General features: G+C 37.9%; 1 protein-coding gene across 2 annotated transcripts; it reads right to left on the minus strand.

Moving 5' to 3' along the window:
* Window positions 1-220: 220 nt before the first annotated feature.
* LOC133532733 (zinc finger protein 419-like) lies at window positions 221-25,141 on the minus strand. Of its 2 annotated transcripts, none has more exons than XM_061871514.1 (12): window positions 25,122-25,141; window positions 21,268-21,384; window positions 19,063-19,780; window positions 17,841-18,172; window positions 15,236-15,321; window positions 14,198-14,323; window positions 12,312-12,413; window positions 11,829-11,931; window positions 8,041-8,150; window positions 6,815-6,926; window positions 5,540-5,644; window positions 221-1,921 (listed from the first exon to the last, which is right to left on the minus strand). In XM_061871514.1, exons 2-12 carry the CDS (start codon window positions 21,331-21,333, stop codon window positions 1,721-1,723), a joined length of 2,061 nt encoding a protein of 686 aa, XP_061727498.1. In that variant the 5' UTR covers window positions 21,334-21,384; window positions 25,122-25,141; the 3' UTR covers window positions 221-1,720. The 2 variants fall into 2 exon arrangements, with proteins under 2 accessions (XP_061727498.1, XP_061727497.1); XM_061871513.1 differs by lacking the exon at window positions 25,122-25,141 and adding an exon at window positions 23,409-23,916.
* Between the last annotated feature and the right edge of the window lie 952 nt (window positions 25,142-26,093).

A 26,093-nucleotide genomic window follows, 5' to 3' on the forward strand; every position in this document is an offset into this window, starting at 1 on the left:
GACATGACTTACTGCAAATTAGGTCCGGAAATACTATGTATCCGGGGCGATGACTTTATTATAATTTATTATTTACACACCTAGGCCTGTAAAGCAATCTCCTTTTGTTTTTAAACGTCAAATTGTGACAACGTCTTTGCATTTAACATTTTTTTTAATTTCATTGCAATTTTGAGAAAAGCACTTACTAATCTCGGCGAGAAACGGGGTTGCTGACCGCGTATCCCTATCCAGCCTCGCTACGCTCGGCCATCTATATTTAACCTGCAACCCTTTGTTTTTCGGCGTCTAAATAAGGTACTATAAAATAATTTAGATAATGAAAAGTAGCAAATATAGTAATATAGGAGTTAAACGAGCAGACGGATCACCTGATGATAAGCGATAACCGCCGCCCATGGACACCCGCAACACCAGATGGGTTGTAAGTTCGTGTCCGGCCTTTAAGATGGGAGTACGCTTTTTTGAAGGGTTACGAAACTATCATTGTGTCACTTTATTCGGTTGTTTCTGACAATAGGGATGACACATGTCGAATTTTATAACAAAATCCAGTAAAATAGATAGCAAATGAGCAATTTATCGCAATAATGTGGTTATTAAAATAATACATGGAAATGATAAAAAAATATAGGACCTGAAAGTTCCAAAATTAAAGGTTTTTTTATTTCCGAAAAGGAATAAAGTAAGGGTACCATTCGAATCCTTACATTTTATCCAAAAAAAATATTGTATAGCAAATACATACATAAACGCAATATTTCACCGACAAAATCGCAATTTTAATGTTTATCATACTTCAAGATGGGCTCTCGGAGACCGTGACGTCACGTTTGCTTATCGTTTTGTTGGGAGCGTTTCGCGAGTGAAGTACGACTGTCGGATTTTGACTATCATTTCTGACTTTTGTATTGCTTTAATGCACTGGGTCCCATATAGACATTTGATGCTAAAAACGAACCTGAACGATTGATACCATTAATAAATAAAAACCGGCCAAGAGCATGTCGGGCCACGCTCAGTGTAGGGTTCCGTAGTTACTCTTCCGTCACAATAAACTAAACTGGAGCTTAAAGTATAGTAAATTGTTAACCAAGGGATGAAACGGTACCTTTCACCCGAGTTAAACAAATAGGCAAATTTGCATAATCAGTACCTAATTAAAGTAAGTCCTTTTACTGTGAAGGGAAAACTTTTTGCGATAACTCAAAAACAGCTAAACTGATCATGTCCGCTATAGTTTTCATTTAATGTCTCTCTTAAGCTCTACTTCCACGATTTTTTTCATATTTTTTGGACCTACGGTTCAAAAGTTAGAGGGGGGGGACACAATTTTATTTTTCTTTCAGAACGATTATTTCCGAATATATTCACTTTATCAAAAAATGTTTCTTAAAAACCCCTATTAGTTTTGAAAGACCTTTCCAACGATACCCCACACTCTAGGGTTGAAGCGAAAAAAAAATTTCACCCCCACTTTACGTGTAGGGGAGGTACCCTAAAAAAAAATATTTTTTTAGATTTTATTGTACGACTGTCGGTTTTACTGATTTATATATCCATGCCAAATTTCACCTTTCTAGCACTAACGACCACGGAGCAAAGCCTCGGACAGACAGACAGACGGACATGGCGAAACTATAAGGGTTCCTAGTTGACTACGGAACCCTAAAAATGTCATCTAGCCTATTTATTACATAGATACACTGTCCAAAAACACTTAACTACTATCAGTCTTCTCTTCAGTTTCCACTTTAACTTTCCTAATAGTGATCCTCTTATTTTTCTTCGGTATCTTGTGCTTGTACCGGCCGTGCAGGTAGAGGGCGCTCTTGTGCCCGAAGTCCGCGCCGCACAGCGTGCACACGAACGGACGCGCGCCTGTGTGTGTGTTGATGTGGTCCGCGAGCATGTTTTTTGACTGTAAAAAACGTAGTATAAAAATTAAGTGCTGGTATATTTCACCAAAAATACATTGATTGGAGGCTGCACCAATCTACAAGGTTTTCCCAAAAAATCCAAATATATTCCATCTAATCCAGCTTTGATGATTCATTTGAAGACAAGTAACATTTCCTGAAGGTGAACTAATTTGAACCTTAAATCCGAATGCTAAAGTTGAAATTCTAATGGCGCGTATGTGGTCGATAAATCGTACTATGCCTGGAAAAGGGTTAAATCTAAGACAATATCATGGTAAACGAGATGGCGCTGTACAGCTCCATACATTTTGCGGTAACTCTGAGTGTCAAAAGTTTCTGTTTGACAATTCAGTGACCGCAAAACATTGGCGCAGTACAGCGCCATCTGATTTGGATGTTAAACTAAGGGGCACGTTTCTTAACCCCTTATTCCACGCAAAATAGGCACAATGGTTGTCGATTTGCGGAAAATGGCCAGAAGCACTAATTAACTAGCACTACCCCCTTATTCATAAACGTCTACTAAAGTTGACAAGCCGCTAATAATCGTTTGTCCCTTTCCGACGTACTGGTATGATGGAAAGGGACAAATCAAACTAGACCAACACATTCACTGCCAGACAAAAAACGGCGCATTACCCCAGAAACCGGTGGTCTATAGCTGCGTACAAAACAACCCGCCCAGTGGGTTGTCCGGCATCTGAACAAAGTTCACGAGCGCCCACCAGGTGGGTTCCCGGCAGTGAATGTGTTAATAGACTAGGAACAGATTTTCATGAATCGCCTCCCGGGCGAAAACTCGTATAGTGCTTAACGGCTATGCATGGCAAACCCTTGTAGACGTCAGCTGCCGCTCCGTTGGTGGATTGAGGAATGGCAGCTACCGAAAACGTAAAAAAAGTGACATCGCCTTCCGTTTGATACTTTGTCCGATGATAGTTCAGATGATATTGTTAGTTAAAAAAATCGTCAGCCGGTTATATCGCGGTAGTAAGAACATCAGCTGGTCGCATGAACATGTAAAAAATTAGCGCTTTACCTTTTTGTGATAGCAACAACAAATCATGAAACTTTGCATGTAGCATTTCATCAGGTGAAACGCCTGAAATGCCATAAATGGATTACGTAATTAACACGACATTAAGTGCTAAGGCGCGTATTTTTTACATGTTCATTTTACAGCTGACGGTCTTTCCACCGCGATACAACCGGGTGACGGTTTTTTAAATTTAAAACAGACTGACTAAGTATCAGTCGGGAGGCGATGACTTACGAAATATGCTCCTGGCCCGCGGTCTATAAGTTAGGTGCAAAACTGACCCAATATAAAAAAAAACCACATTAGCAGAATGCGCTACAAATCTGGCTATAATTGAAATTTTCTGAAATGATATTTTTCGTCTTAAACCGTAATCTGTTATACGAAATACTTTGTTTCTTTTATACGCTCCACACAGCTCCCGTATTCGGCACGTGTCCGAAGCAGCAATGCTTCTAAAATTCCTTTTTTTTTCTTAAAAATAACAATTCAATAGGCGGGTCCACACAGAGCGGAGCATGCGCGCGAGCTAGTCTCCTCGCGCACTAAACGGCAAGTGTAGATGTGCTTCGGCCGTGCCCGCGCGCTCGGGTGAGGAAATTTCCTTGCTTGCTCTGTATGGACCCGCCTATTAACAATAATATCCGCATCCCGGGCACGCACGGCCGTCCGCTCAGTGTTCAACCAGCTGCGTTCGAAGAAAGACCTGGGGCCCATTTCTCGAACGGTATTAGTCTTATATTATTAGTGTGCCGCCATGGTAAAGTAGTAGTAGTAAACTCTTTATTTTACAAAAATACATATTAAAAGTAACATACAATTAGTAAGAAGTACAAAGGCGAGTACCCTTTGAGGGATCTCTTCCAGTTAACCTTTGAGTAGATGAGAGGAGAGAGTGAGAAGAGGGTGATAAATGCAGCAAAATGTACAACAAGGTACCAGAAATACAAAGGATATAAATACATACATAATTTACCTATAGGATAAACATGTATTACAAAAAAGGAATGGGGAAAATACACTAAAAATTGGAAAGAAGTAGAAAAATATAAATCTATACAATAGAAATATATATATATATATATAAAATGCAAAATAATAAACTATCTTTATATATATATATATATATATATATATATAAAGATAGTTTATTATTCAAGTAGGCATATTACAATGCGCGTATGAACGTCAAATAAAGCTACGCCGGCTCTAACCCTACACCTCTGACCCGAGATTTAAATCCCCCCTCAATTGGAGGAGGGTATCCCAATATGGACCGGCAAGAAACTCGGCGGGACACATCTTTTCAAAACATTCATCATTGGCCTTCGAGTCTATTACAGACTATACAAGCATACAGGCAGGGCGACAACGTTTTTCACGGCTGTATAAGCCAATACGGGAACAACAAAACATTACATCTTATAATTACCATGCAATAAAATAAAATATATATTTTACTCAGTCAGATAACCATAGCATCTTTAACCTCCCCTTAAGCGACGCAACCGATTGCGCCCGACAGTTCGTGGACTAATAATATTAGTCTAATACCGTTCGAAAAAATGGGCCCCAAAACTCACTGCACCTTAAATACATGATGATACCTTGAATTTCGTACATTGACTTGCCTGTTCCTGTCTCTTATCTCACATGTATAATTATATTGCTGTCCCGCCCATGACGCCAGCGGACAATGTCACTGTGCGAGCGGGAAAGCAATATAAAAATGCGCGTGCGGTAAAGAGGAAAGGAACAGGCGGCTCATTGTACCAAATTCTTTGTGCTTAGCTTCCTATACATTAGTGTCTGTTTATTTATTTTATTTCATTGAAGTGAAAACTTCTTTAGCGGCGCTGTGCACTTTTTGTGATGGGGGAAAAAATGTTAAACTCGCGACAGGTCACGTAACCTGATCGAAAAACTGTTACAATGTCATTGAATTGTAATAGTTCTGAAGTGTTAAATTTTTAATGTAATTTAAATTGTCATGTTTGTGACGATAGCGCAACAAATGAATATCATATTTTACCACATAAATGATAGTACTTTTATACTGATAATTAAAGCAATTCGTGCAAAATTATTCCCTAACCATTCCAAAATATCAAAAATGCACAACGTTAATATTCAAGTTTTCACTTCTGCCGGCACTCCCGGAGTGCAACCCGTTGTTTTTTTCTTAGGAAAACATACAGCTAGAGTGACAAAACAGGTTGCGGAATGGATACAGTAAGCCAATCACAAGTTTCCACTGGTAGAAACTTCTCCATAGTACCTGGAAGGCCTTCCCGCAGTGGTCGCACATCATGTCCTTGGGCGCGACGTAGTTGTCGTGCGCCAGTCGTCGGTGCCGCGTCCGGTTTTTCGTCGACTTGAACATTTGGACGAACATGACGAGTTATTAAAAATATTGCGGTGAAGATACCTTGAAAGCCTTCCCGCAGTGGTCGCACATCTTGTCTTTGGGCGCGACGTAGTTGTCGTGCGCCAGTCGCCGGTGCCGCGTCCGGTTTGTCAACGACTTGAACATCTGGACGAACATGACGAGTTATAAGAAACATTTCGACAAAGATACCTTGAAGGCCTTCCCGCAGTGGTCGCACATCTTGTCTTTGGGCGCGACGTAGTTGTCGTGCGCTAGTCGCCGGTGCCGCGTCCGGTTCGTCGACGACTTGAACATCTGGACGAGCATGACGAGTTGTTAATTTTGCGTCAACATAATGTATGAAATTTTTTGCGGTCGCTTTTATGAAAAAAATAAAATAAAAACGTCATCATTACTGTCAAATTTCTATGACGATGTTTATAATGACACCGCCTCATTTTGTTCCGTCTCTGCAAAGTTAGTTTAGACGGACTCTAACGGCATCGAAAGGATACCAAAATCCAGATCACGTTTTATACTCATTCTCATTTATTCGTAAAGTCAATTTACATTTAAAGCTACAATACCTGCAAGTTATAAGTTTCCTATTTGGTATGGTTTGCATTATCATCTTGGGTATCTAACCTCATTTAGGTAAGAAAATGCGAGGTTTTGGTTGATAAAATAGTTACCATGTGGCACACTTGTTAGATCGTTACCATGTGGCACACTTGTTAGATAGTTACCATGTGGCACACTTGTTAGATAGTTACCATGTGGCACACTTGTTAGATAGTTACCATGTGGCACACTTGTTAGATAGTTACCATGTGGCACACTTGTTAGATAGTTACCATGTGGCACACTTGTTAGATAGTTACCATGTGGCACACTTGTTAGATAGTTACAATGTGGCACACTTGTTAGATCGTTACCATGTGGCACACTTGGCACTGTTAGACAGTTACCTCGTGGCACACTTTTTAGATAGTTACCATGTGGCACACTTGTTAGATATTTACCATGTGGCACACTTGTTAGATAGTTACCATGTGGCACACTTGTTAGATAGTTACCATGTGGCACACTTGGCACTGTTAGACAGTTACCTCGTGGCACACTTTTTAGATAGTTACCATGTGGCACACTTGTTAAATAGTTACCATTTGGCACACTTGTTAGATAGTTACCATGTGGCACACTTGTTAGATAGTTACCATGTGGCACACTTGTTAGATAGTTACCATGTGGCACACTTGTTAGATAGTTACCATGTGGCACACTTGTTAGATAGTTACCATGTGGCACACTTGTTAGATAGTTACCATGTGGCACACTTGTTAGATAGTTACCATCTGGCACACTTGTTAATAGTTACCATGTGGCACACTTGTTAGATAGTTACCATGTGGCACACTTGTTAGATAGTTACCATGTGGCACACTTGTTAGATAGTTACCATGTGGCACACTTGTTAATAGTTACCATGTGACACACCGGGCACTCGTATTTCCGTTCGTCGCTGTGCACGCTCTCCGTGTGCTTTCGCAGCAGGCTCCCGGTCGCGAACACTCGACTGCACTCCGTGCAGTTATGCCTGTACACAATATAAAACGTCGTTAAAATAGTGGAACACCGCTTACAAAACGTAATCCCCATTTTGCTCTGAAATATGATTATTTTAAAAAATAAAAGCGAAAACAAATTACATATAATTTTTTTCACCACACCAACGGGTAAAGGCCCTATTGATTGTTCAAAAACGAATGAGAAAGTTGCATTTTATCCACATGTGGGGCAAAGTAATCAGATGCAAAGCTTGAGTTGTTTCCTTATGTTAGCTGGTAGAATTGACTTTTAAATGATCATTTTGAATGATAATTTTTTTATTACATTCATTTGGATTTGATTTGGTTTGATTTCATTTCATAGTTAGTATTTTCCTCGCGTTGGTGGTAAAGTATTTCACTCGGAGGTCGGAGGCAAAGTTTGTTTAACCCTCGTGCCTTGAAACCCTTGCAAAGCTGATTCCACTTCTCAAAATTGGAATCAGCGCCAGCGATTAAACAACAACTTTGCCCCCTTGTAAAACTAATAACTATAAAGCTCTTTTAATCTTATAAGTTATAATAATTCAAAGTAGAAAAAAACTAATTAGGGGACATAGGTCACATAGGTCCGATTAATCGATCAATTTGTGTGTTATATAATATTCATTTATAGTGAGTTTTTCGGAACTTATGTGCGAAATATTATTTGATATTTACCAGTCGCTTTTCGGTGAAGGAAAACATCGTGAGGAAACCGGACTAATCCCAACAAGGCCTAGTTTACCCTCTGGGTTGGGAGGTCAGATGGCAGTCGCTTTCGTAAAAACTAGTGCCTACGCCAAATCTTGGGATTAGTTGTCAAGCGGACCCCAGGCTCCCTTGAGCCGTGGCAAAATGCCGGGACAACGCGAGGAAGAAGAAGATAATATTCATTTATAGATTTATAGAGGGGTAAAACGGGATCCTATTACTAACCCTCCGTTGTCTGTCCGTCCGTCTTTCTGTCTGTCACCAGGCTGTATCTCATGAAACGTGTTAGACTGATAGATGATGTATTTTTGTTGTCGCTATAACAACAAATACTAAACAGTACGGAAACCTCGGTGGGCGAGTCCGACTCGCACTTTTTCTTTCATTTTAACAAGTAAAAAAAATCCTTACGTGAGCGTTTCGCTGGACACGTGTTCGCCGGAGTACTTCATGTGGCTGTTGTACGAGTACGCGTTTTTGAAATGCTTGTTACATTGCGCGCAATACATCACTTCATCCTTCTGTTAAAAAAAAAATAGTTTATTACACAATTCAATTCAATATATTTAATTAAGCGCTGACCTTAAAGACGATGCGGATATTGAGCGCGAGCGCAGAGCGTTGTCCGTCAGAGCGAATATGATAGCCCGCAGGTTTGCTCATTGCTCAAAAGAAGTTAAAGTCAGTTTATTCAGAGTCTACTGTACTAGTTTTTACACAAGCAGCCTGTGGGCAAACTACACGTATAAACGGTACAATGCTCTGCGCGTTCAATATAATAACGCGTACAGGGTGCTGATGGGGTTGTCTAGATTCTGTAGCGCGTCAGGGATGTTCGCGGAAGCGCGGGTAGACTGCTTTTACACCACGATGCGCAAGCGAGCCACATCCCTGGTGCGCAGAGTACGGCCAGCTCCAACAGCATCCTGACCATGCTTGCGGACAGGGTTGATGGCCTATATTTAAATAACTGCTGCATGACTCATGTGCGCAGGAATAAGTGAGTACCTAGGCGGATTTTCTTGAATCCGCTTATTTATTTATTTATAAGAAACTCAAATATAGTATATAGTTTGCTATAATTAAATACATATGTATATATTAACATTAGCATTAAGATAAAAATTGTCACTAACACATAATGATCCAAGTTGGTCGTGAATAAATAATTTATATATTATATAATTCGAATAATACAATCCATATTAGTGTTAGTACATAGCACAGCAAGACTTAGATTGAGCTTACTATGGGACTTAGTCAATTTGTGTAAGAATATCCTATTATATTTATAAAAAAAGGAAAAAGAAAAAAAAAAGAATGTCAATAACTACAAATCAGCGACATTAATCCGCTAATAACCAATGCTGTACGTACTGGCAGCTGAGAGTTTGCGGTTCATTACCTAGACAGGGATAGGCTTATGCCATACATTGAAGAACCAGTCAAATAAACCTCGTACAATAATTTTGTGCAGATTAAAATATAACTAGCTAAAATGTTGTTATGAAATGACAAAACTAACCCAACAACAAGTAAATATTCATTCATTGATATTCCGCTAAGATAAGTATTTTTATGGCTAGATACATTTTATTATCAATCTGTATGGCAGTGCGTTCAGGTACAGCCAGGAAAATTTACATGGGTACACGAATCAGGTCAAATATATTTGAACTGACGGAGTGACAATAAGGGTACCTTTCGACCAGAGATATGCTATGCTTGCTATGCTATGTTTTCAAACATTTGAATCGCAGCTCCAGCTACGTTTCAAATAAATAAATAAATAAATATTATAGGACATTATTACACAAATTGACTAAGTCCCACAGTAAGCTCAATAAGGCTTGTGTTGAGGGTACTTAGACAACGATATATATAATATATAGATATTTATAAATACTTAAATACATAGAAAACACCCATGACTCAGGAACAAATATCCATGCTCATCACACGAATAAATGCCCTTACCAGGATTTGAACCCGGGACCATCGGCTTCATAGGCAGGGTCACTACCCACTAGGCCAGACCGGTCGGTATGTATGAAAACATAGCATAGCACAGCATAGCACATCTCTGGTTGAAAGGTACCCTAAAGGCTTATCTCTATTTTCAGTTCCTAAGGAAATATTTTTGTTAAAAATGGCAAGACGGAGGAAAGACTCCTGGACAACATGAAAGAGAAAAGGAAAATACACATCTGTAAGAAGGAATTTATTACAATATAGAAAATATCTAAATCAACAAGTTAATAAAATAGTTTACGTTATTTGGCACACCATCATCCCTATTATCCTCGTAATCTAAAAAGCCGTACGTTGTTATGAAAGTCGTATGCAGTTACGTTTAAGCTTGGCACAGTAGTATTTAAAATGTCATATTTATTCAAAATTTTACTGAAGTTATGCTTACTTACACGTGAAAAGTGATTCCACTGTCCTTGGAATAACTAGAATAAATTCTGCACCAAATCACGTCACATGAAGACATTTTCAATCACAAAAAGACGTTGTTTTTATAAACCTATTAAGCCATCCTCACTGACTGTCATCTCGGTAGAACTGAACTTGCCAATCGAGTAGTTTGTAACTCCGCCTCCGCCCACCTTAGGGTAGTTTACGTAGTACTGTAATTGAGAGGACAGAATGCTTCCATGTTTTATTTCCGTTCACTGGCAGACAGACAGACACACATTTACAGAAGAATGGACTCGAGCGACGTGCAAGGTGAGGTGTTGTTTGATCTTGAAACTCTTATCACATTTGTACAGATAATCCAAGTTGTGTGTGCAGACAGACAGACAGAGAGACATACTTACACTAGAATGAACTCTAGCGACTTGCAAGGTGAGGTGTTGCTTGATTTTCAAACTCTCATCAGCTTATCTCTTTCCGCATTTATACAATAAATTAGTAAAAATCTGCGACATAAGGCACTGTAACTTAACTGAAGCAAAAAGGCATATCCAACCCCTACTACTTTCTTGGAACTATGATGAGTCAGAGGATATTTTGAAATGACTGTAGTATACGACAATATTCAATTGCGTCTGCTCCCGAAAGATGAATAACTTCTACAGCTACTTTTCTTTTATTTTGTTTTCTCTCACATTTCGTAGTTATACACACGCACATATTCATACATACATACTCACATATATACACACATACCCTCACATAAACACTTTCACTTACATACAACTTACTGAGACCTTTTTAACTGTTTTTGTGCTTAGTTTGATAGTTAGTCATATAATAAAAAAATCTAATTTAATTTAGCTTTAACAATAATGTATTCTGTTAAAATGAGAACCGCACCATTTCGATACTTCTCTGAGATTCCCACGTGACAGGCTGAGCCTAGTGTGGGGATCAATGTACTGCTGGTCTTGTAATGCCAAATTCTTGAAATAAATATTATTCTTATTATTATTCTTATTATTTGTACAGATAATCCAAGTTGTGTGTGCAGACAGACATACTTACGCTAGAATGGACTCGAGCGACGTGCAAGGTGAGGTGTTGTTTGATCTTTAAACTCTCATCACATTTGTATAGCCAATCCAAGTTGTGTGTACAGACAGACAGACAGACATACTTACACTAGAATGGACTCGAGCGACGTGCAAGGTGAGGTGTTGCTTGATCTTGAAACTCTTATCGCATTTGTACAGACAATCCAAGTTGTGTGTGCAGACAGACAGACAGACAGACATACTTACGCTAGAATGGACTCGAGCGACGTGCAAGGTGAGGTGTTGCTTGATCTTGAAACTCTTATCGCATTTGTACAGACAATCCAAGTTGTGTGTGCAGACAGACAGACAGACAGACATACTTACGCTAGAATGGACTCGAGCGACGTGCAAGGTGAGGTGTTGCTTGATCTTGAAACTCTTATCACATTTGTACAGACAATCCAAGTTGTGTGTGCAGACAGACAGACAGACAGACATACTTACGCTAGAATGGACTCGAGCGACGTGCAAGGTGAGGTGTTGCTTGATCTTGAAACTCTTATCGCATTTGTACAGACAATCCAAGTTGTGTGTGCAGACAGACAGACAGACATACGTACACTAGAATGGACTCTAACGACGTGCAAGGTGAGGTGTTGCTTATCTTTAAACTCTTATCACATTTATACAGACAATCCAAGTTGTGTGTGCAGACAGACAGACAGACATACGTACACTAGAATGGACTCGAGCGACGTGCGTGGTCAGGGTTGGCTTACACTTGAAACTCTTGCCACACTCGGAGCACTTGAACAGGCGCTCCATATTCTTATGTGTGCTGCGGACAGACGAACAAATATTAAATAAATATTATAGGGATATTCTTACACAAATTGACTAAGTCCCACGGTAAGCTCAAGAAGGCTTGTGTTGTGGGTACTCAGAAAACGATATATATAATATACAAATACTTAAATACATAGAAAACATCCATGACTCAGTAACAAATATTTGTGCTCATCACACAAATAAATGCCCTTACCGGGATTCGAACCTGGGATCATCGGCTTCATAGGCTGGGTCACTACCCTCTAGGCCAGACCGATCGTCAAAATATGATATAAAGTAAAAAGAAGCTTGTAGAAACGTTTTGGCGGTTCAACTGGCAGGTGATGCAAGTAGGTGCTGAAACCTTTCAGAGCGGCCCTCAGTACTTACAGCATGTGGTACTTCAAGCGGTTGTCGAAGATCTTCTTCCCGCATTGAGGACATTCCTCGCAGCCGTGACCACGGATGTGATTCAAGTATTTCCCGTAGCGACTGCAAAGACAACCAAACAGTTCTCTTTAATTGCTCAAAGGTTGACTGGAAGAGATCTCTTATTGGGATAATTTCGCCTTTGTACATTGCCAAGTTTTTTTTTTCTTTTAATGTATCCTTACCTGTCCCTTATATGTACAATAAAATGTTTACATACATACATACATATAGTTATTAATAGGGAATATTACGCGAAACTCTAGGGGGCGCCACTACCACAATCCATCACAAACTGAACAAGAAACAAGAAAATCGTAATTTCGTTATCTAACCTCTCTATCACTCTTGCTTATTCGAGAGATAAGAGGCAGATAAATTTCGGTTTTCTTGTTTCCCGGTAGGCCCTTTGTAAACAAACCGCCTTAATGCATCAATTTCATATTTATTATCTGTGAAAACTTGTCAAAAAATAGTGTAAGGCACGGTATGTATAAGTTACTCTATCCTCCTAAGACCCCGAGTACAAATTTTTGTACATATTCCAAAATCTATTTTGAACTTTTATTATGTAACTAAGGGTTCCAAATTCAAAAAACAAATTATTGGTTCTAGGTCTTAGGAGGCTATGGTTTAAGATAGGTGCTAGTGCTGCACTCTGGCGGCAGAACGTTGCAGTAATACTTTATTGTACAAATAAACTGAAATAGATACCGACTAAACTCAACGAGCTCAACGAGGGGGGGGGGGGCGGGTTTAGGGTCGGCAACGCGCATGTGAGTCCTCTGGAGGTGCAGGCGTACATAGGCTACGGAGACTGCTTCCCATCAGGCGGGCCGTATGCTTGTTTGCCACCGACGTAGTATAAAAAAAAAAAACCGGACAAGTGCAACTCGGACTCGCCCACCGAGGGTTCCGTTCCATCTAAAAACACGTGAGTGGAATCCGTAGAATTAGTTTAATGTTAGTATGTCTCACACCAGTTTCAATTCGATTTATCATATTGATTTATAGTATCGCTAGCACGTGACTTTGATAAAAAAAAACAACGGGTTGTACTCCGGGAGTGCCGGCAGAAGTGAAAACTTGAATAAAAACGTTGTGCATTTTTGATATATTGGAATGGTTAGGGAATAATTTTGCACGAATTGCTTTAATTAGCATTATAAAAGTACTATCATTTATGTGGTACTGGCTTCAATGACATTGTAACAGCTTTAGCCATCCCAACGTGCAAATTGGTAATGTATAAAAACAGCCCCCACGTAAGATCTATACAATTATATAACAAATTACCCCACAGTATATCAAATGAGATTAAAGACGGCATATTCAAGGCAAAACTTGTAAACCTACTAATTAAAAAATGTTACTATAGTATAGACGAATTTCTTAATGATAAAGATTTAAAGTAACTAGATATATTCAATTAAATGTGATAAATACTTTTAGATGTGCCAAATGAGAATAAATTTAAATGTATGTAATTAAATTGTATAAGTTATATCATTAAATATTAGTATTATTAACATAAGATGGACAGAACATAACATAGGTATAAGTATAGAAGTAAGACATTGTAATGCCCTCACAGGGTAGCATGTACTATTCCTAAGAAATTATATTTAACACCATGTATCCTGATGCATTACTGTACATGTATACAATAAATAAATACAATACAATACAATACAATACAACAGTTTTTCGATCAGGTCACGTGTCCGTCTTACGAATTTTCAATCTGATGAATCTGTCGGTCACGTGACCTGTCGCGAGTTAAAAAAAAATTCCCCGTTACTAAAGTTTTCACTTCAAAAAAATTAAAAATATATATTTGTACATACGTGAACTCGCGAGAACAGATGTCGCAGTTCCAGAGGGTAACAGGTACGGAATGCTCAGTATCGCAGTGTCGACGCATGGAGTTAGGCGTGTCCCACGAGTGGGCACATCGGGTACACTTCAGCAGTCTGTGGGGTACAAATACTTGGGGTGAATGATTAAAAACTATACTCTGTTAATATAATACAATAACCAGAGTAAGCGTAGGAGTTGAAAATAGAGTTCCGGCTACTCTGGTTATAATATTAGCGGAAAATCGTTGAGCATTAGACTTTTTGTTTGCCGCGACATCTATGGTCGAGTAGCAGCACTGAGAGTTCCGCTACTTGACGCTAGATGTAGACTACGAAAATAATAGTATTTTTGGTAACAAAACCGTTGTACAGAGTGAGCACTCTTGGTCTTCTTAATTCTCTTTCCTTTAACCTACATTATTTGATCATGTAATGTTTTCATCTTCTCTCAACTGGCTTAAGGAGCCATTTGAGGGTAGATTTTGTTTACTTTTATTCAAATACCTAAGGATACAGAGTATATCACTACATACAGTACTGATTGTAAAAGGGGTTGTGAATGAACGAATGACCGAATGTGATTTAACCGTACGATATTTAAGCTATATAAGTACCTACAAAGAGAATTTGAAAGAGAGGTGTATGGTCAAAGAAAATTTTGTAGCCGCAGTAAATTTAACTGCCATCTTTCGACGCATGATTAAAACTTTTAGAACGCCATTTGACTTTGATCCTTATTAGTTTACTGATAGATTTAGATTTATTTATTTCATAATATTAAATTACAATATAAATTCTTGCAAGCTAATCTATATGAATTTATGTTATGATCGTCAACTATTTATTATATACAATGTCAAGACAGAAAAAATCATCAAATATCAATAGCAAAATAAATTCATCACAATGGCAAATAAATATTGGGAAATAATTATACAATGTCAAATAAAAATAATTACGGAAAAGATGTCAATATGGCTACTAATACTTATACGATATGTGTTAAATTTGTTATGGTAATCTTACCTATAATGGGTGTCCTTATGCGTCGCCAGGGCTTGCTCGGTGTGGAACCTCAGCTCGCAAATGTCGCAGGACATCTTGCCATACATCTGCACACATCATTTTATATTTAATTATTAACGCACGCATATTTCTTATTTAATGCATGTTAATTATAAGATCGACGACTTGGATGCGTTTCAGCGGGACTGGCGGGACCGGGAAAATATATATATATATATATATATATATATATATATATATATATATATATAAGATGTAATGTTTTGAAAAGATGTGTCCCGCCGAATTTCTTGCCGGTCCATATTGGGTTACCCTCCTCCAATTGAGGGGGATTTAAATCTTCTCGGGTCAGAGGTGTAGGGTTAGAGCCGGTGTAGCTTTATTTGACGTTCATAAACGCATTGTAATATGCCTACTTGAATAATAAACTATCTTTATCTTTAACGGATTTCAAAATTTCGAAAGAGATTTTGAATTTGGAACTTGGAGGATTGAAAAACTGGAGACGCCTTGTCTGTATTTTTCTGTACAAAACAGTCTGACGATTTTTGCGGAGGAGGGGCACGTCAAATGTATGATTATTTGTATGTAACGCACAAATAGCCATGTCAGATAAACGTCAGGCCATACAATACATATGATTATGATATGATTGGCCGAGCATTTCGACAGAGGGGTAAGCTCTTAACCTTTTCAACGCTTTTCCACACGTGTCAAGAAATGCCATGGACGCCAAAAAGTTAACTGGTGAAAAGCGAATATGAAGCTTAACTGACAGTAGGAAAGTCGCTTTGACAACGTCCGCCATAGCCTTTTTAATGGTCATTGGCGTCGCGGGCACCACAGACGATGACCGTTTTAGTGGTCTTTGGCGTTGAAAAGGTTAAAGGCGACTCCAGTTGTTAAGCCTGTAAAATTCATTGCTCAAGCGTTAACGAATTCCTCCATTTCAGCTTAGGGAGCGTCCATAAATTACGTGAGATGATTAAAGGGGGGAGGGGGTCGAGTCAAATCTCATCTAATCTCACGTTGGGGAGAGGGGGGGTCTCGACAAATATCACGCAATTTATTCTCTGATTGAAACAAAAAAAAATTATACTATTTTGGTCCATTTAATCCAAATTGTATGTACATGCTTAAACTAGTCGTAAATAAAAGCACGAACCAAATTGTTTTTTCTTTTTACAATAAACAATCCAACGCGTTTACGTAATAAACCCACATTCTGAAAAATCTCACGTGAGATTGGGGGACGGGGGAGGGGGTTGAATAAAATCTCACGACATCTCACCAAGGGGGGAGGGAGGGTCAGAAAATTGAAAAAAAAAACACCTCACGTAATTTATGGACGCCCCCTTAGGTGAAAATGCTTTCGTATGTCCGGATGTTCTCCTCTACGGGGTCGCAATTCTCAACCGCGTGGAGGCAGAGGAGACGCCTTTGCACATCCTCGCAGAGTGCCCTTGCCTAATGCGCACTCGTGACTCAAGCCTGGGCAGACACATTTTACGTCCGGAGGAGTTAAGGTCTCTCGAGATCTAGAAGATCCTGCAGCTGTTTGAAGTTGCAGGTTTGGATCGAGAGTTGTAGTAGGTGGCGATTACAATAGATCAGGAATGGACTCCACAACACGCGACAACATTTCCATCCTCACCACTTAGATGGTTGGCAGTCCTCAACTGTGCGTTTTTCCAGGAACTTTCTGCCTCGCACAGCTAAACTGTGGAATGAACTGTCGCCTGCGGTATTTCCGGACCGATACGACCTTCAAACCTTCAAGAAAAGAGCGTACTCCCATCTTAAAGGCCGGCAACGCACTTACAACCCCTCTGGTGTTGCAGGTGTCCATGGGCGGCGGTAATCGCTTACCATCAGGTGATCCGTCTGCAAGTTTGCCTCCTCTACCATAAAAAAAAAATGGTTGCAGTGATATTTAGGCTGGAGAGCCTTACATAGCCCCTGACAAAGAAGAAGAATTCTCAACCGATTCTCGTGAAATTTTGTGAGGTTCGATGATAATAGTATTTTATACAATCGTAATATAATAGATAGCGTTTCAGTCGAGTACCGTATTTAGGCAACGTAGCTTGCTGAGTTGCCTAAGTAACGTACGAGATTGAAAAGCTTGATTATATCACTATTGTATACAATACTTTTTCTACGAGTCATCTGAAATAATACTTGTTTAACTATAAAACCTAAATAATTAATGAAAATTTGTAAGTATCTCTGTAGACAAAAATGTAGACATAGTCGCGCGACGCGTTTAGTCTTTTCTATGGGAGCGCGGCGGCACGTGATTGGTCATTTTTTTATAGTTTACTACAGCGTATCAAAATGAATCTTATAGTTGAGTGGGCGTACATGAAAATTACGCAATTATAGTTTGGTATACGAATTCTTAACTCAATAACCATTACAACCAACGAGTAGAAAAATATTTAATTTAATTTATTTTTTCAAAGGTGTGCTATATATTTATTCAGTTTAAATCTATTCTTGCAAGGTCTACAGCTCACAGAGCCACTATTCTTAATAAAACTCCTTCCATTTACTTATGTGTAATAAATTAATAATGTATGGATGAACCTTAAAAACAAAATACCTCAGTATGCATCTTCTCATGCCCCAAAAACGTCCTCCTTGTGAAAAACGGCTCCACACATTTCGCACATTTAAACACTTCTATACTGTTTGCATAAAACTCTTTATCTCTTTTACTCTCCCACCATCTCTGTCTCTCCTCTTCTGTCAATCTCTCTTCTGTAAAACTAGGGGCTGATGGATCGGATACTTGTTCCGAGGTCTCTCCAAGTGCGTGTTTTTCTACATCTTTCTCAGACGTAGGGTTTTTTGGTAGGATTCTCAGCGTAGGAACTTCCATCATTGGTAGTTTTCGTTGGGGTTCCACGCTTATTGGTGGTGGGTATGAAACGTCTGAAAAAAAAAACAATTTTATACATTTATAAATGTGAAATACGAGTCGTTGAAGAGTTCGGTTCTGATCATCATCAGCAGGTCCATGTCACCATAGAGAAATAAGTAAGCATAGAGTGCTCACTCCATACATCAGTTTTCTTACCAAAACGCTTCTTATTTTCTAAGTCGACATCTAGCGTCAAATAGCGGATTTATCAGTACTGCTACTTGACAATAGATGTCGCGACGAACGAAAAGTTTTAACTGTAACTTAAAAAGGATTAACTGTAACTTTATTTTCAACTCCTTCTACTTGTAATAAAAGTTGTAAATTGTTGAGCAATACACTTTTCGTCAGTCGCGACACTCGTGACATCTAGTGTCAAGTAGCGGTACTAATAAATCCGCTACTTGACGCTAGATTTCGACTACGAAAATAATAAGCGTTTTGGTAAGAAAATGTATGGAGTGAGCACTCTATGCTTACTTATTTCTCTATGATTTTATCGAATAGCACTTTTTTTTATGCATGTCCTTGATATGTTGATAAAAAAAAAATTACCATATGTATGCCTACGAGATTTGAAGAGTTCCTTTAATTCCTCATGGATCCCATCATCAGAAATAAGCATATTATTTAGAAATCAAACAGTCATATAAACATATCAAAATTGCAATACAAAATATGTACAGCAACAAAACGAAAATCCAAAAACAAAGACCTGGAGGTTTATATTTATAAATTTATGTTTACTGAAATAATTATTGCTTGTTTGCCACTGTTGTGGTATAAAAAAAAGTAATATTTTTATTTTAATTAGTATGGATTTCCGCAAAGTAACGCCTGATTCTATTCATTACCGTCAGTAAAAACTTTTAAGCGAGATCATATGTAGAGAAAAACTTACGCTTCCTATTCAAGAGTGACATTAGCGTTGCGTCCGCAAATCCAACACCACTCCAAACTCCAGCATTTTCATGTCTTTGAGGTACAGATTTATGATTTAACATAGATTCCAGAACTCCAAGGATTTCATGTCTTCGAGTTACAGGTTCCTTTTGTGAAACACTAGCGTCAGAAACTCCAGTGTTATCATGTCTTCGAGGTACAGGTTCCTTTTGTGAAACACTAGCGTCAGAAACTCCAGCGTTATCATGTCTTCGCGGTACAGGTTCCTTTTGGGACACACTAGCGTCACAAACTCCAGCGTTTTCATGTCTTTGAGGTACAGATTTATGATTTAACATAGTTTCCCAAACTCCAACGATTTCATGTCTTCCAGGTACGGGTTCCTTTTGTGACACAATAGCGTCAGAAACTCCAGCGGTTTCATGTCTATCGGGTAGAGGTTCAAGTTTAATCAAAAGCCTTTCAGTTGGTTTATTAACTTCATGTGTCACCTCAAATGTGACTTTCCCATCACCATTGCCAGTTTCCATAGATTCAAGTTCCATGTTCCATTCACTTAGTGCACCACAATCCGAGTCGGGCTCAGATTTTATTCTCTCTATAAGAAGGGGATCTAGGTTTGTTTCTGTAAGTTCTGTTTTTTTGGGTGGGTTTGTTATTTCCATGTAGCTGCGATTGGATATTGTAAGCTTGGATAGACTTTGGAGAGAGGTTGGCTGAAAGTATAAAAATTAGTTCAATATCTAATCTCGTGCCGAGAATTATCATTTATTTATTTCTTTCTTTATAGCACAAATTTAAAAAAAAAGAGTACAAATGGCGAACTAGACACCTTTAGGCATTCTCTACCGGTCAACCATTGGGCTAAACAGAGACAGTTAGTTTAGTGAGGGTTGCCAAAAGTTGGTATGAGAATAGACAGAAGTCGAGATAACTATGATGATTTATACGTACGCAAATATACACTTTAAATATACCTATAAAGGTACAAAAACATGTCAGAAACAATAAATAAAAACTTAAAATTACAATGAATCTAAATACAGACTATACAAAATAAAACTACACTAAACTAAACTAAATCTAAAAAAGGTCCCTGCGGCAAGGTCCCGATGATGCTGGCTGCGTTACCCCGCTGAACTGCCAGACTGATGCGTTGAGCGAGGTAACTGCCAGCTTTCTCGGGTTTATGTACTCTAATCTATGTACCAAGTGTCAGATACCACGTAGACATCTAGTCGCGAATGTTTTCAAAGAAGTGCTTACGCAATTTTATAAAGCTTAATAAAGTAAGTTTGCTCTGAGCTTAATAATATAATTCTATGACAGTTCCTTCAAATTTCTTTGGATTGGGCTTAGTGATTCCTTACTAAGTCCAATCCAAAGTAAATACTGGACGCCCACCGAGGGTTCCATACAAATTAAACTTAGTTTTAATTTTAGTATTTCTCTTTATTAAAATATATCGACATTTTTATACTTGTACCTATTGCTCTTTTGACATGAAATCATTATTTATGGGAATATGAATAAAAATAGTAAACTTTGACATCGTAATTATTATTTTATTCTATTTTATTTTGAATTTGACATGTTAATTTATTAATTGTTTTTGTATTCCTTATTTCAACGAATATTTTTTTTACTATGAATCGTGATTTCATTGTTATTATGTCAATATTATTTATTATTCATATTATGTTTGGACTTGATTTTAATATACTTACTAACCCCTAACTATAACGATGGTACTAACAATGTTTTATGGAATTCTTGTGGTTCTGAAATAAAAATATTTTATTTTATTTATTTATTTTTAATCTCCAGGTTAGCTTTTATACATGTTATTAAAATTATATTGTCACTAATCCATACCAACCAAGTAGGTATAAACTTTTAAAACTTGTAAAACACTGACTTTTATAATTTATTTTAATTGTTTATGTTAATAAATAGGTATTTAATTTGTTTATTTAATAGCCGTTAAATATTTGTACACATTTATCAATTGTGGCTGAATGCCGAAACATAAGTTTTTTCTTCGCAAGTGTGATGAAAAACATTGTATGTAACTCAGGTGGTAAGAATATTGCAAACTCGAGTCATTAATGCACTTAAACCTTCGGCTGTTGTGCGTCTAAATACATGATTTTCAAGATTTCACTTACCCCCCTCGTTGCACAATGCACTATAATGTACTTACTTGTTTATTTAACATAGCAGCAAGAGTGCTTTGTGCTATTAAGGCTCTATCTTTAAAGTTCACCATTTTCACAACAAAATGCTTGCACTCCCAGCAAATCTTGTCATTTTCCGTCAGCTGAAATGTAACAATGCGAGTATTATTTATAATTTTTATTATTTTATTTGATACACTAGCAGCTCTTGGAGTTCATGCGGCACTTGTGTTTATTTTTCACTTTTTAAAGTTCTAAAATGTGTATCTAGCCTATTTTTGAAAGAGTTCACCGAGTGCACTAACAACAGTTTCTGGTAGAGAGTTCCACACATTTACTACAATACTATGATTCGGCAAGAAGTGTTTCCTAGGGTTGCTATCAAATGGATATGTTGTGTTGAGACCAGGGATCGGAACCGGTTTTTTGCAAAAACATGGAAATAACCATATATTTCGGTGTATTTTATACTCTAAATGTAGGACTCAGTTGTGTTTTCAGATAACGACTTCGTATTATTAGATTGCCTAATTAGAAATGAAGTAATTAACAAAGAACGAAAAAATACCGTTTTCGATCCCATACAAAAAATACCGGTTTCCGATCCCTGGTTGAGACAATTGTGTAGTACTCGAATAGAATAGAAACATAAAACTTAAATATGTTGAACATCATACTGCGTTATATAGGCCAATACTAGTCTTTAGATAAAGTAATATCTAAGTCTATTAACCTATTAATGAGTGTCATCTGCCAACAACTTAACCCGCAAAAGAATTTTTAAAATCTCCCAAAACCTACCCTATTAAAACTGATTCAGTCAGTAAGCTAGCTACACAGGCCAATTAAAGATGAAGAATTTTGTACATTGACACAACATTTGAGTCGCTTAACTTCAAACTCAGAAAAATCTCCCAAAACCTACCATATTAAAACTGATTAAGTCAGTAAGCTAGCTACACAGGCCAATTAAAGATGAAGAATTTTGTACACTGACACAACATTTGAGTCGCTTAACTTCAAACTCAAGATAAATCTCCCAAAACCTATCCTATTAAAACTGATGTTAAGTCAGTAAGCTAGCTACACAGGCCAACTAAAATAAAGACAAAGAATTTTGTACATTGACTCAACATTTGAGTCGCTTAACTTCAAACTCGGATAAATCTCCCAAAACCTACCATATTAAAACTGATTAAGTCAGTAAGCTAGCTACACAGGCCAATTAAAGATGAAGAATTTTGTACACTGACACAACATTTGAGTCGCTTAACTTCAAACTCAAGATAAATCTCCCAAAACCTATCCTATTAAAACTGATGTTAAGTCAGTAAGCTAGCTACACAGGCCAACTAAAATAAAGACAAAGAATTTTGTACATTGACTCAACATTTGAGTCGCTTAACTTCAAACTCGGATAAATCTCCCAAAACCTACCCTATTAAAACTGATGTTAAGTACATCTAGCTACATAGGTCACCTAGAGTAAGGACAAAGAATTTTGTACATTGACACACCATTTGAGTCACTTAACTTTAAACTCAGATAAGTCTCCCAAAACCTACCCTATTCAAACTGATTCAGTCAGTAAGCTAGCTACATAGGTCACCTAGAGTAAGGACAAAGAATTTTGTACATTGGCACAACATTTGAGTCGCTTAACTTCAAACTCAGACATATCTCCCAAAACTTACCCTATTCAAAATGATTTTAAGTCAGTAAGCTAGTTATATACGCCAACTAAAGTAAAGAAGAAGAAATTTGAACATTGACACCAAATTCAAGTTGTTTAACTTTAAACTCCCATAAATCCATCTGTCAGATTATGCCATGTTATTAAGAAAAGGTCTACCCTATCCCTATCTACCCTATTAGATATTTCCTAAGAGGGTCGAATGGATTTATCTGAGTCTGAAATTAAGCGACCCAATTTTCCAATTTCTATTGCAGTTTTCACACTCGCATTTATATTACCTGTTCCGCCGGCGGTCAATGACACAGTGCGAGCGGAACAGCAATATAATTATGCACATGTATTGCAAATGGCGGAAGTGTACCAAATTCTTTGTGCTTAGCGTCCTTACTTTACTTCCCGTAGCAGCGCTGAATTCCTTAAATTTTGTTCAATAAGAAACATTCATACTAACTCTAAGAGTAGGATACTTACCGTCAAATCTTTATAAAACATTGAAACGGGTTTGATGTGTTGCAACGGTAGCGTAAACATTTGTCTATCCTGGCTTAGACATGTCGCACAAAAGGCGTTTGAAGCTCTACTGTGAGCACTCATGTTTTATAGAAATACTAAGCAGATCATTTAACACGATATTGGACAATCGAACCATCGAAGTTCGAGGTCGAGGCTTGGACGGGTCCTAGGGTCCTCGGCGAACTTGATCAGGGAGTTGCACTAATTACACTTGACTTGACAATCCTGACATATTCGTTCAAAAATATGGTATGATGGTGTATATAGCAAAGAGTAAAGTAGTCCAGAGGAGACAACAAAGAGTAGTAGGGGACAATCAAACTTACAATTTGATTAGAAATTGTACAATATCAACAAAATTTTAGATTATGGCACGTCACCGGTAGAAAGTATGGCCACATGGCCTTGGCCTCGGTTTATGGGCGGTAAAGGAGAAAGGACGACAATCTCTTATGGCAGAACTGAAGGCCTACCGCGAACCACGTTCGACGTGTCACACTTAAGTACGAATTTAACAACACTTCGAACGTGGTTCGCGGTAGGCCCTCTGTTGCCAAAAAGACCAGCTTCAGCTTTAAATAATAGTTCCTAATCATTCAGGTGAAGCTTTTCTACACTCTTGTTTTTTCGTTCGCTGACTCTGGTGACTTCATGACTAAACTCTTTTCTCCTGAAGCTTGGTCCTTAGACTGTCCACAAGCCGTTTTACACCTATCAATTTTTTTTACAGCGTTCAAGTTATATTTAGGTACTTAGCACTGACTTAGCACAAAAGCCAAGTCTTTACAACAATCTGCCGTTCAGAGCTTCGTAAAGGTCAAGGCTAATTACAAATAGCATGTAACTTTTCTCTCTGTCCCTCTTAGTCTTAGCAGAAAGTGTTCGGCCAATCCTAGTGTAAAATAATGTGGGGTACTGATATCGTTGAGTTATGATCAGAAGGAGCAAAGGCTACAGACCTAATAACTCATGTTGTACTTTACGCTGTATGTTAAGGAAACACTACATGCTGTCATAAAAGAGGAAATGCCTTGGTCAGTCTGTTCATCCTTTTAGGAGTTAGTCAAGCGCTTTTTATTACCTTGGAAATATACACCAAAAGGAAATGGCTTCGCAGATACGACTTCGCCATCGGCTAAATTAGTTAATTGGCTGATTTTTTGCTATTTGACCGAGCGAAAGCGAAGGTCTCCGTTGCAGCTTGGGCAAACATTATTTCCTATGTCAACCGAATCTCGTAAATTTGGTAAGCAGATTCATAATTTTTTGTCGTTAAGTTTTTTTTTTTTTTCAAAATGACGGAGCCATGGGGGTTCGCGAGGTCTACATCTCATAGAGCCACTAGTAATACATGTGACATGTATCTACCTTTCTCAATCCTTCTCTACATAGTATCCTACGATAAGGTAAATGTTGTAGAAAAGGTTTATGATGTAAGTTAACACTTCAAAGGGGAGAAATGATATTCAATCAAAATACTTATAAATACGTCATATTTAGGATTACGTACCAAAAGAATATAATTATAAAACATGAAATTTGCACCATACTAGTGTTAGATCAAGTCTCAGTGTATGTATGTTAAGACATGTCTTATATTAAAAACAATACATTTCATTATTATCACAAGTCGCATACATATAGTACCCTTGCAGTCGACAGCACACATACTTTTCTAATTTAGTTTTCGAGCAGAATAGATCGCACGCTCCTGCCCTCTCAAACCGTGCCTCGGAAAGAGCGACCAAGGCGACCAGTAACACCGCACTCAAGAGAACCAATAAAGTCTTGCTGTGCATTTTAAATATTTTATTTACTTATTGCTTTATTAATAACTGCACTTGTTAATTTAGATTTAATATTTTTTATTGAGTTTTCCAACTGTTTTAAAGTATATGTCGCGCAAAAATAAAATGTCGAAGTGACATTTGACGAAGGAGTTGGAGCAAGGAGAATTTAATCAGTCACATGTTAATATTCATCTGTTGGACACTTGGAGGATTTAACAAATTTTACAAGTTGTTAACAAGGATTTAACAACTTGTTAAATCCTCCAAGGTTGGACATGGATTAATTAAATACTCAATAGAACCCTAACAAAATCACATTATTATTACTAAAGAAAAAAGGTCCAACTTCCAACGGTGGAAATATTCGCCGCAGACGGGCAAGCCTCGGTAGCTCAACTCCCAAGAGGAAGATGATAAAGTATATAACACATCATTAACACATATACGCGGGCAGGCCATGTCAGTATAAAACTAAGGTATAAAAAGGTGGAAAACCCGTCTTGTGGTAAAAAAAAAACATATCTTTGGGGAGAAACAAAGAAAATCGTTTGTATCGTTAGCTATAGCTTTTTCCATCAGAATTTTACAAACAATACATTCTCCCATGTTCACAAGTCGCGTACAGCGCATAACCTTGTAGTCGGCAGCAGAACATCTTCACCATGCTAGTCCGATTGCAGAATGCATCACAAGGCCGCTGTCTTGTCCATTTGGCTTCAGTGGTGGCAGCAATTATAACCAGTGCCATAGAAACTAATAGAATCCATATACTTTTACAGAACATTGTAAGACTTTAATTTTCTGAATCGCATCAGAAATTTGTTGATTCGTGAGTATTTTCTCTGAACTTATT

This window comes from Cydia pomonella, chromosome 27 (assembly GCF_033807575.1).
Source record: "Cydia pomonella isolate Wapato2018A chromosome 27, ilCydPomo1, whole genome shotgun sequence".
Classification (NCBI taxonomy): domain Eukaryota; kingdom Metazoa; phylum Arthropoda; class Insecta; order Lepidoptera; family Tortricidae; genus Cydia; species Cydia pomonella.

Excerpts from the sequence above, each read along its gene's own strand:
- LOC133532733 (XM_061871513.1), bottom strand. The coding sequence starts at position 23,531 with ATGAGTGCTCACAGTAGAGCTTCAAACGCCTTTTGTGCGACATGTCTA. Across the intron at positions 21,385-23,408 it reads TGTTTTATAAAGATTTGACG|CTGACGGAAAATGACAAGAT; the intron begins GTAAGTATCCTA and ends GTTACATTTCAG. Across the intron at positions 1,922-5,539 it reads ACTGCGGGAAGGCCTTCAAG|TCAAAAAACATGCTCGCGGA; the intron begins GTATCTTTGTCG and ends CGTTTTTTACAG.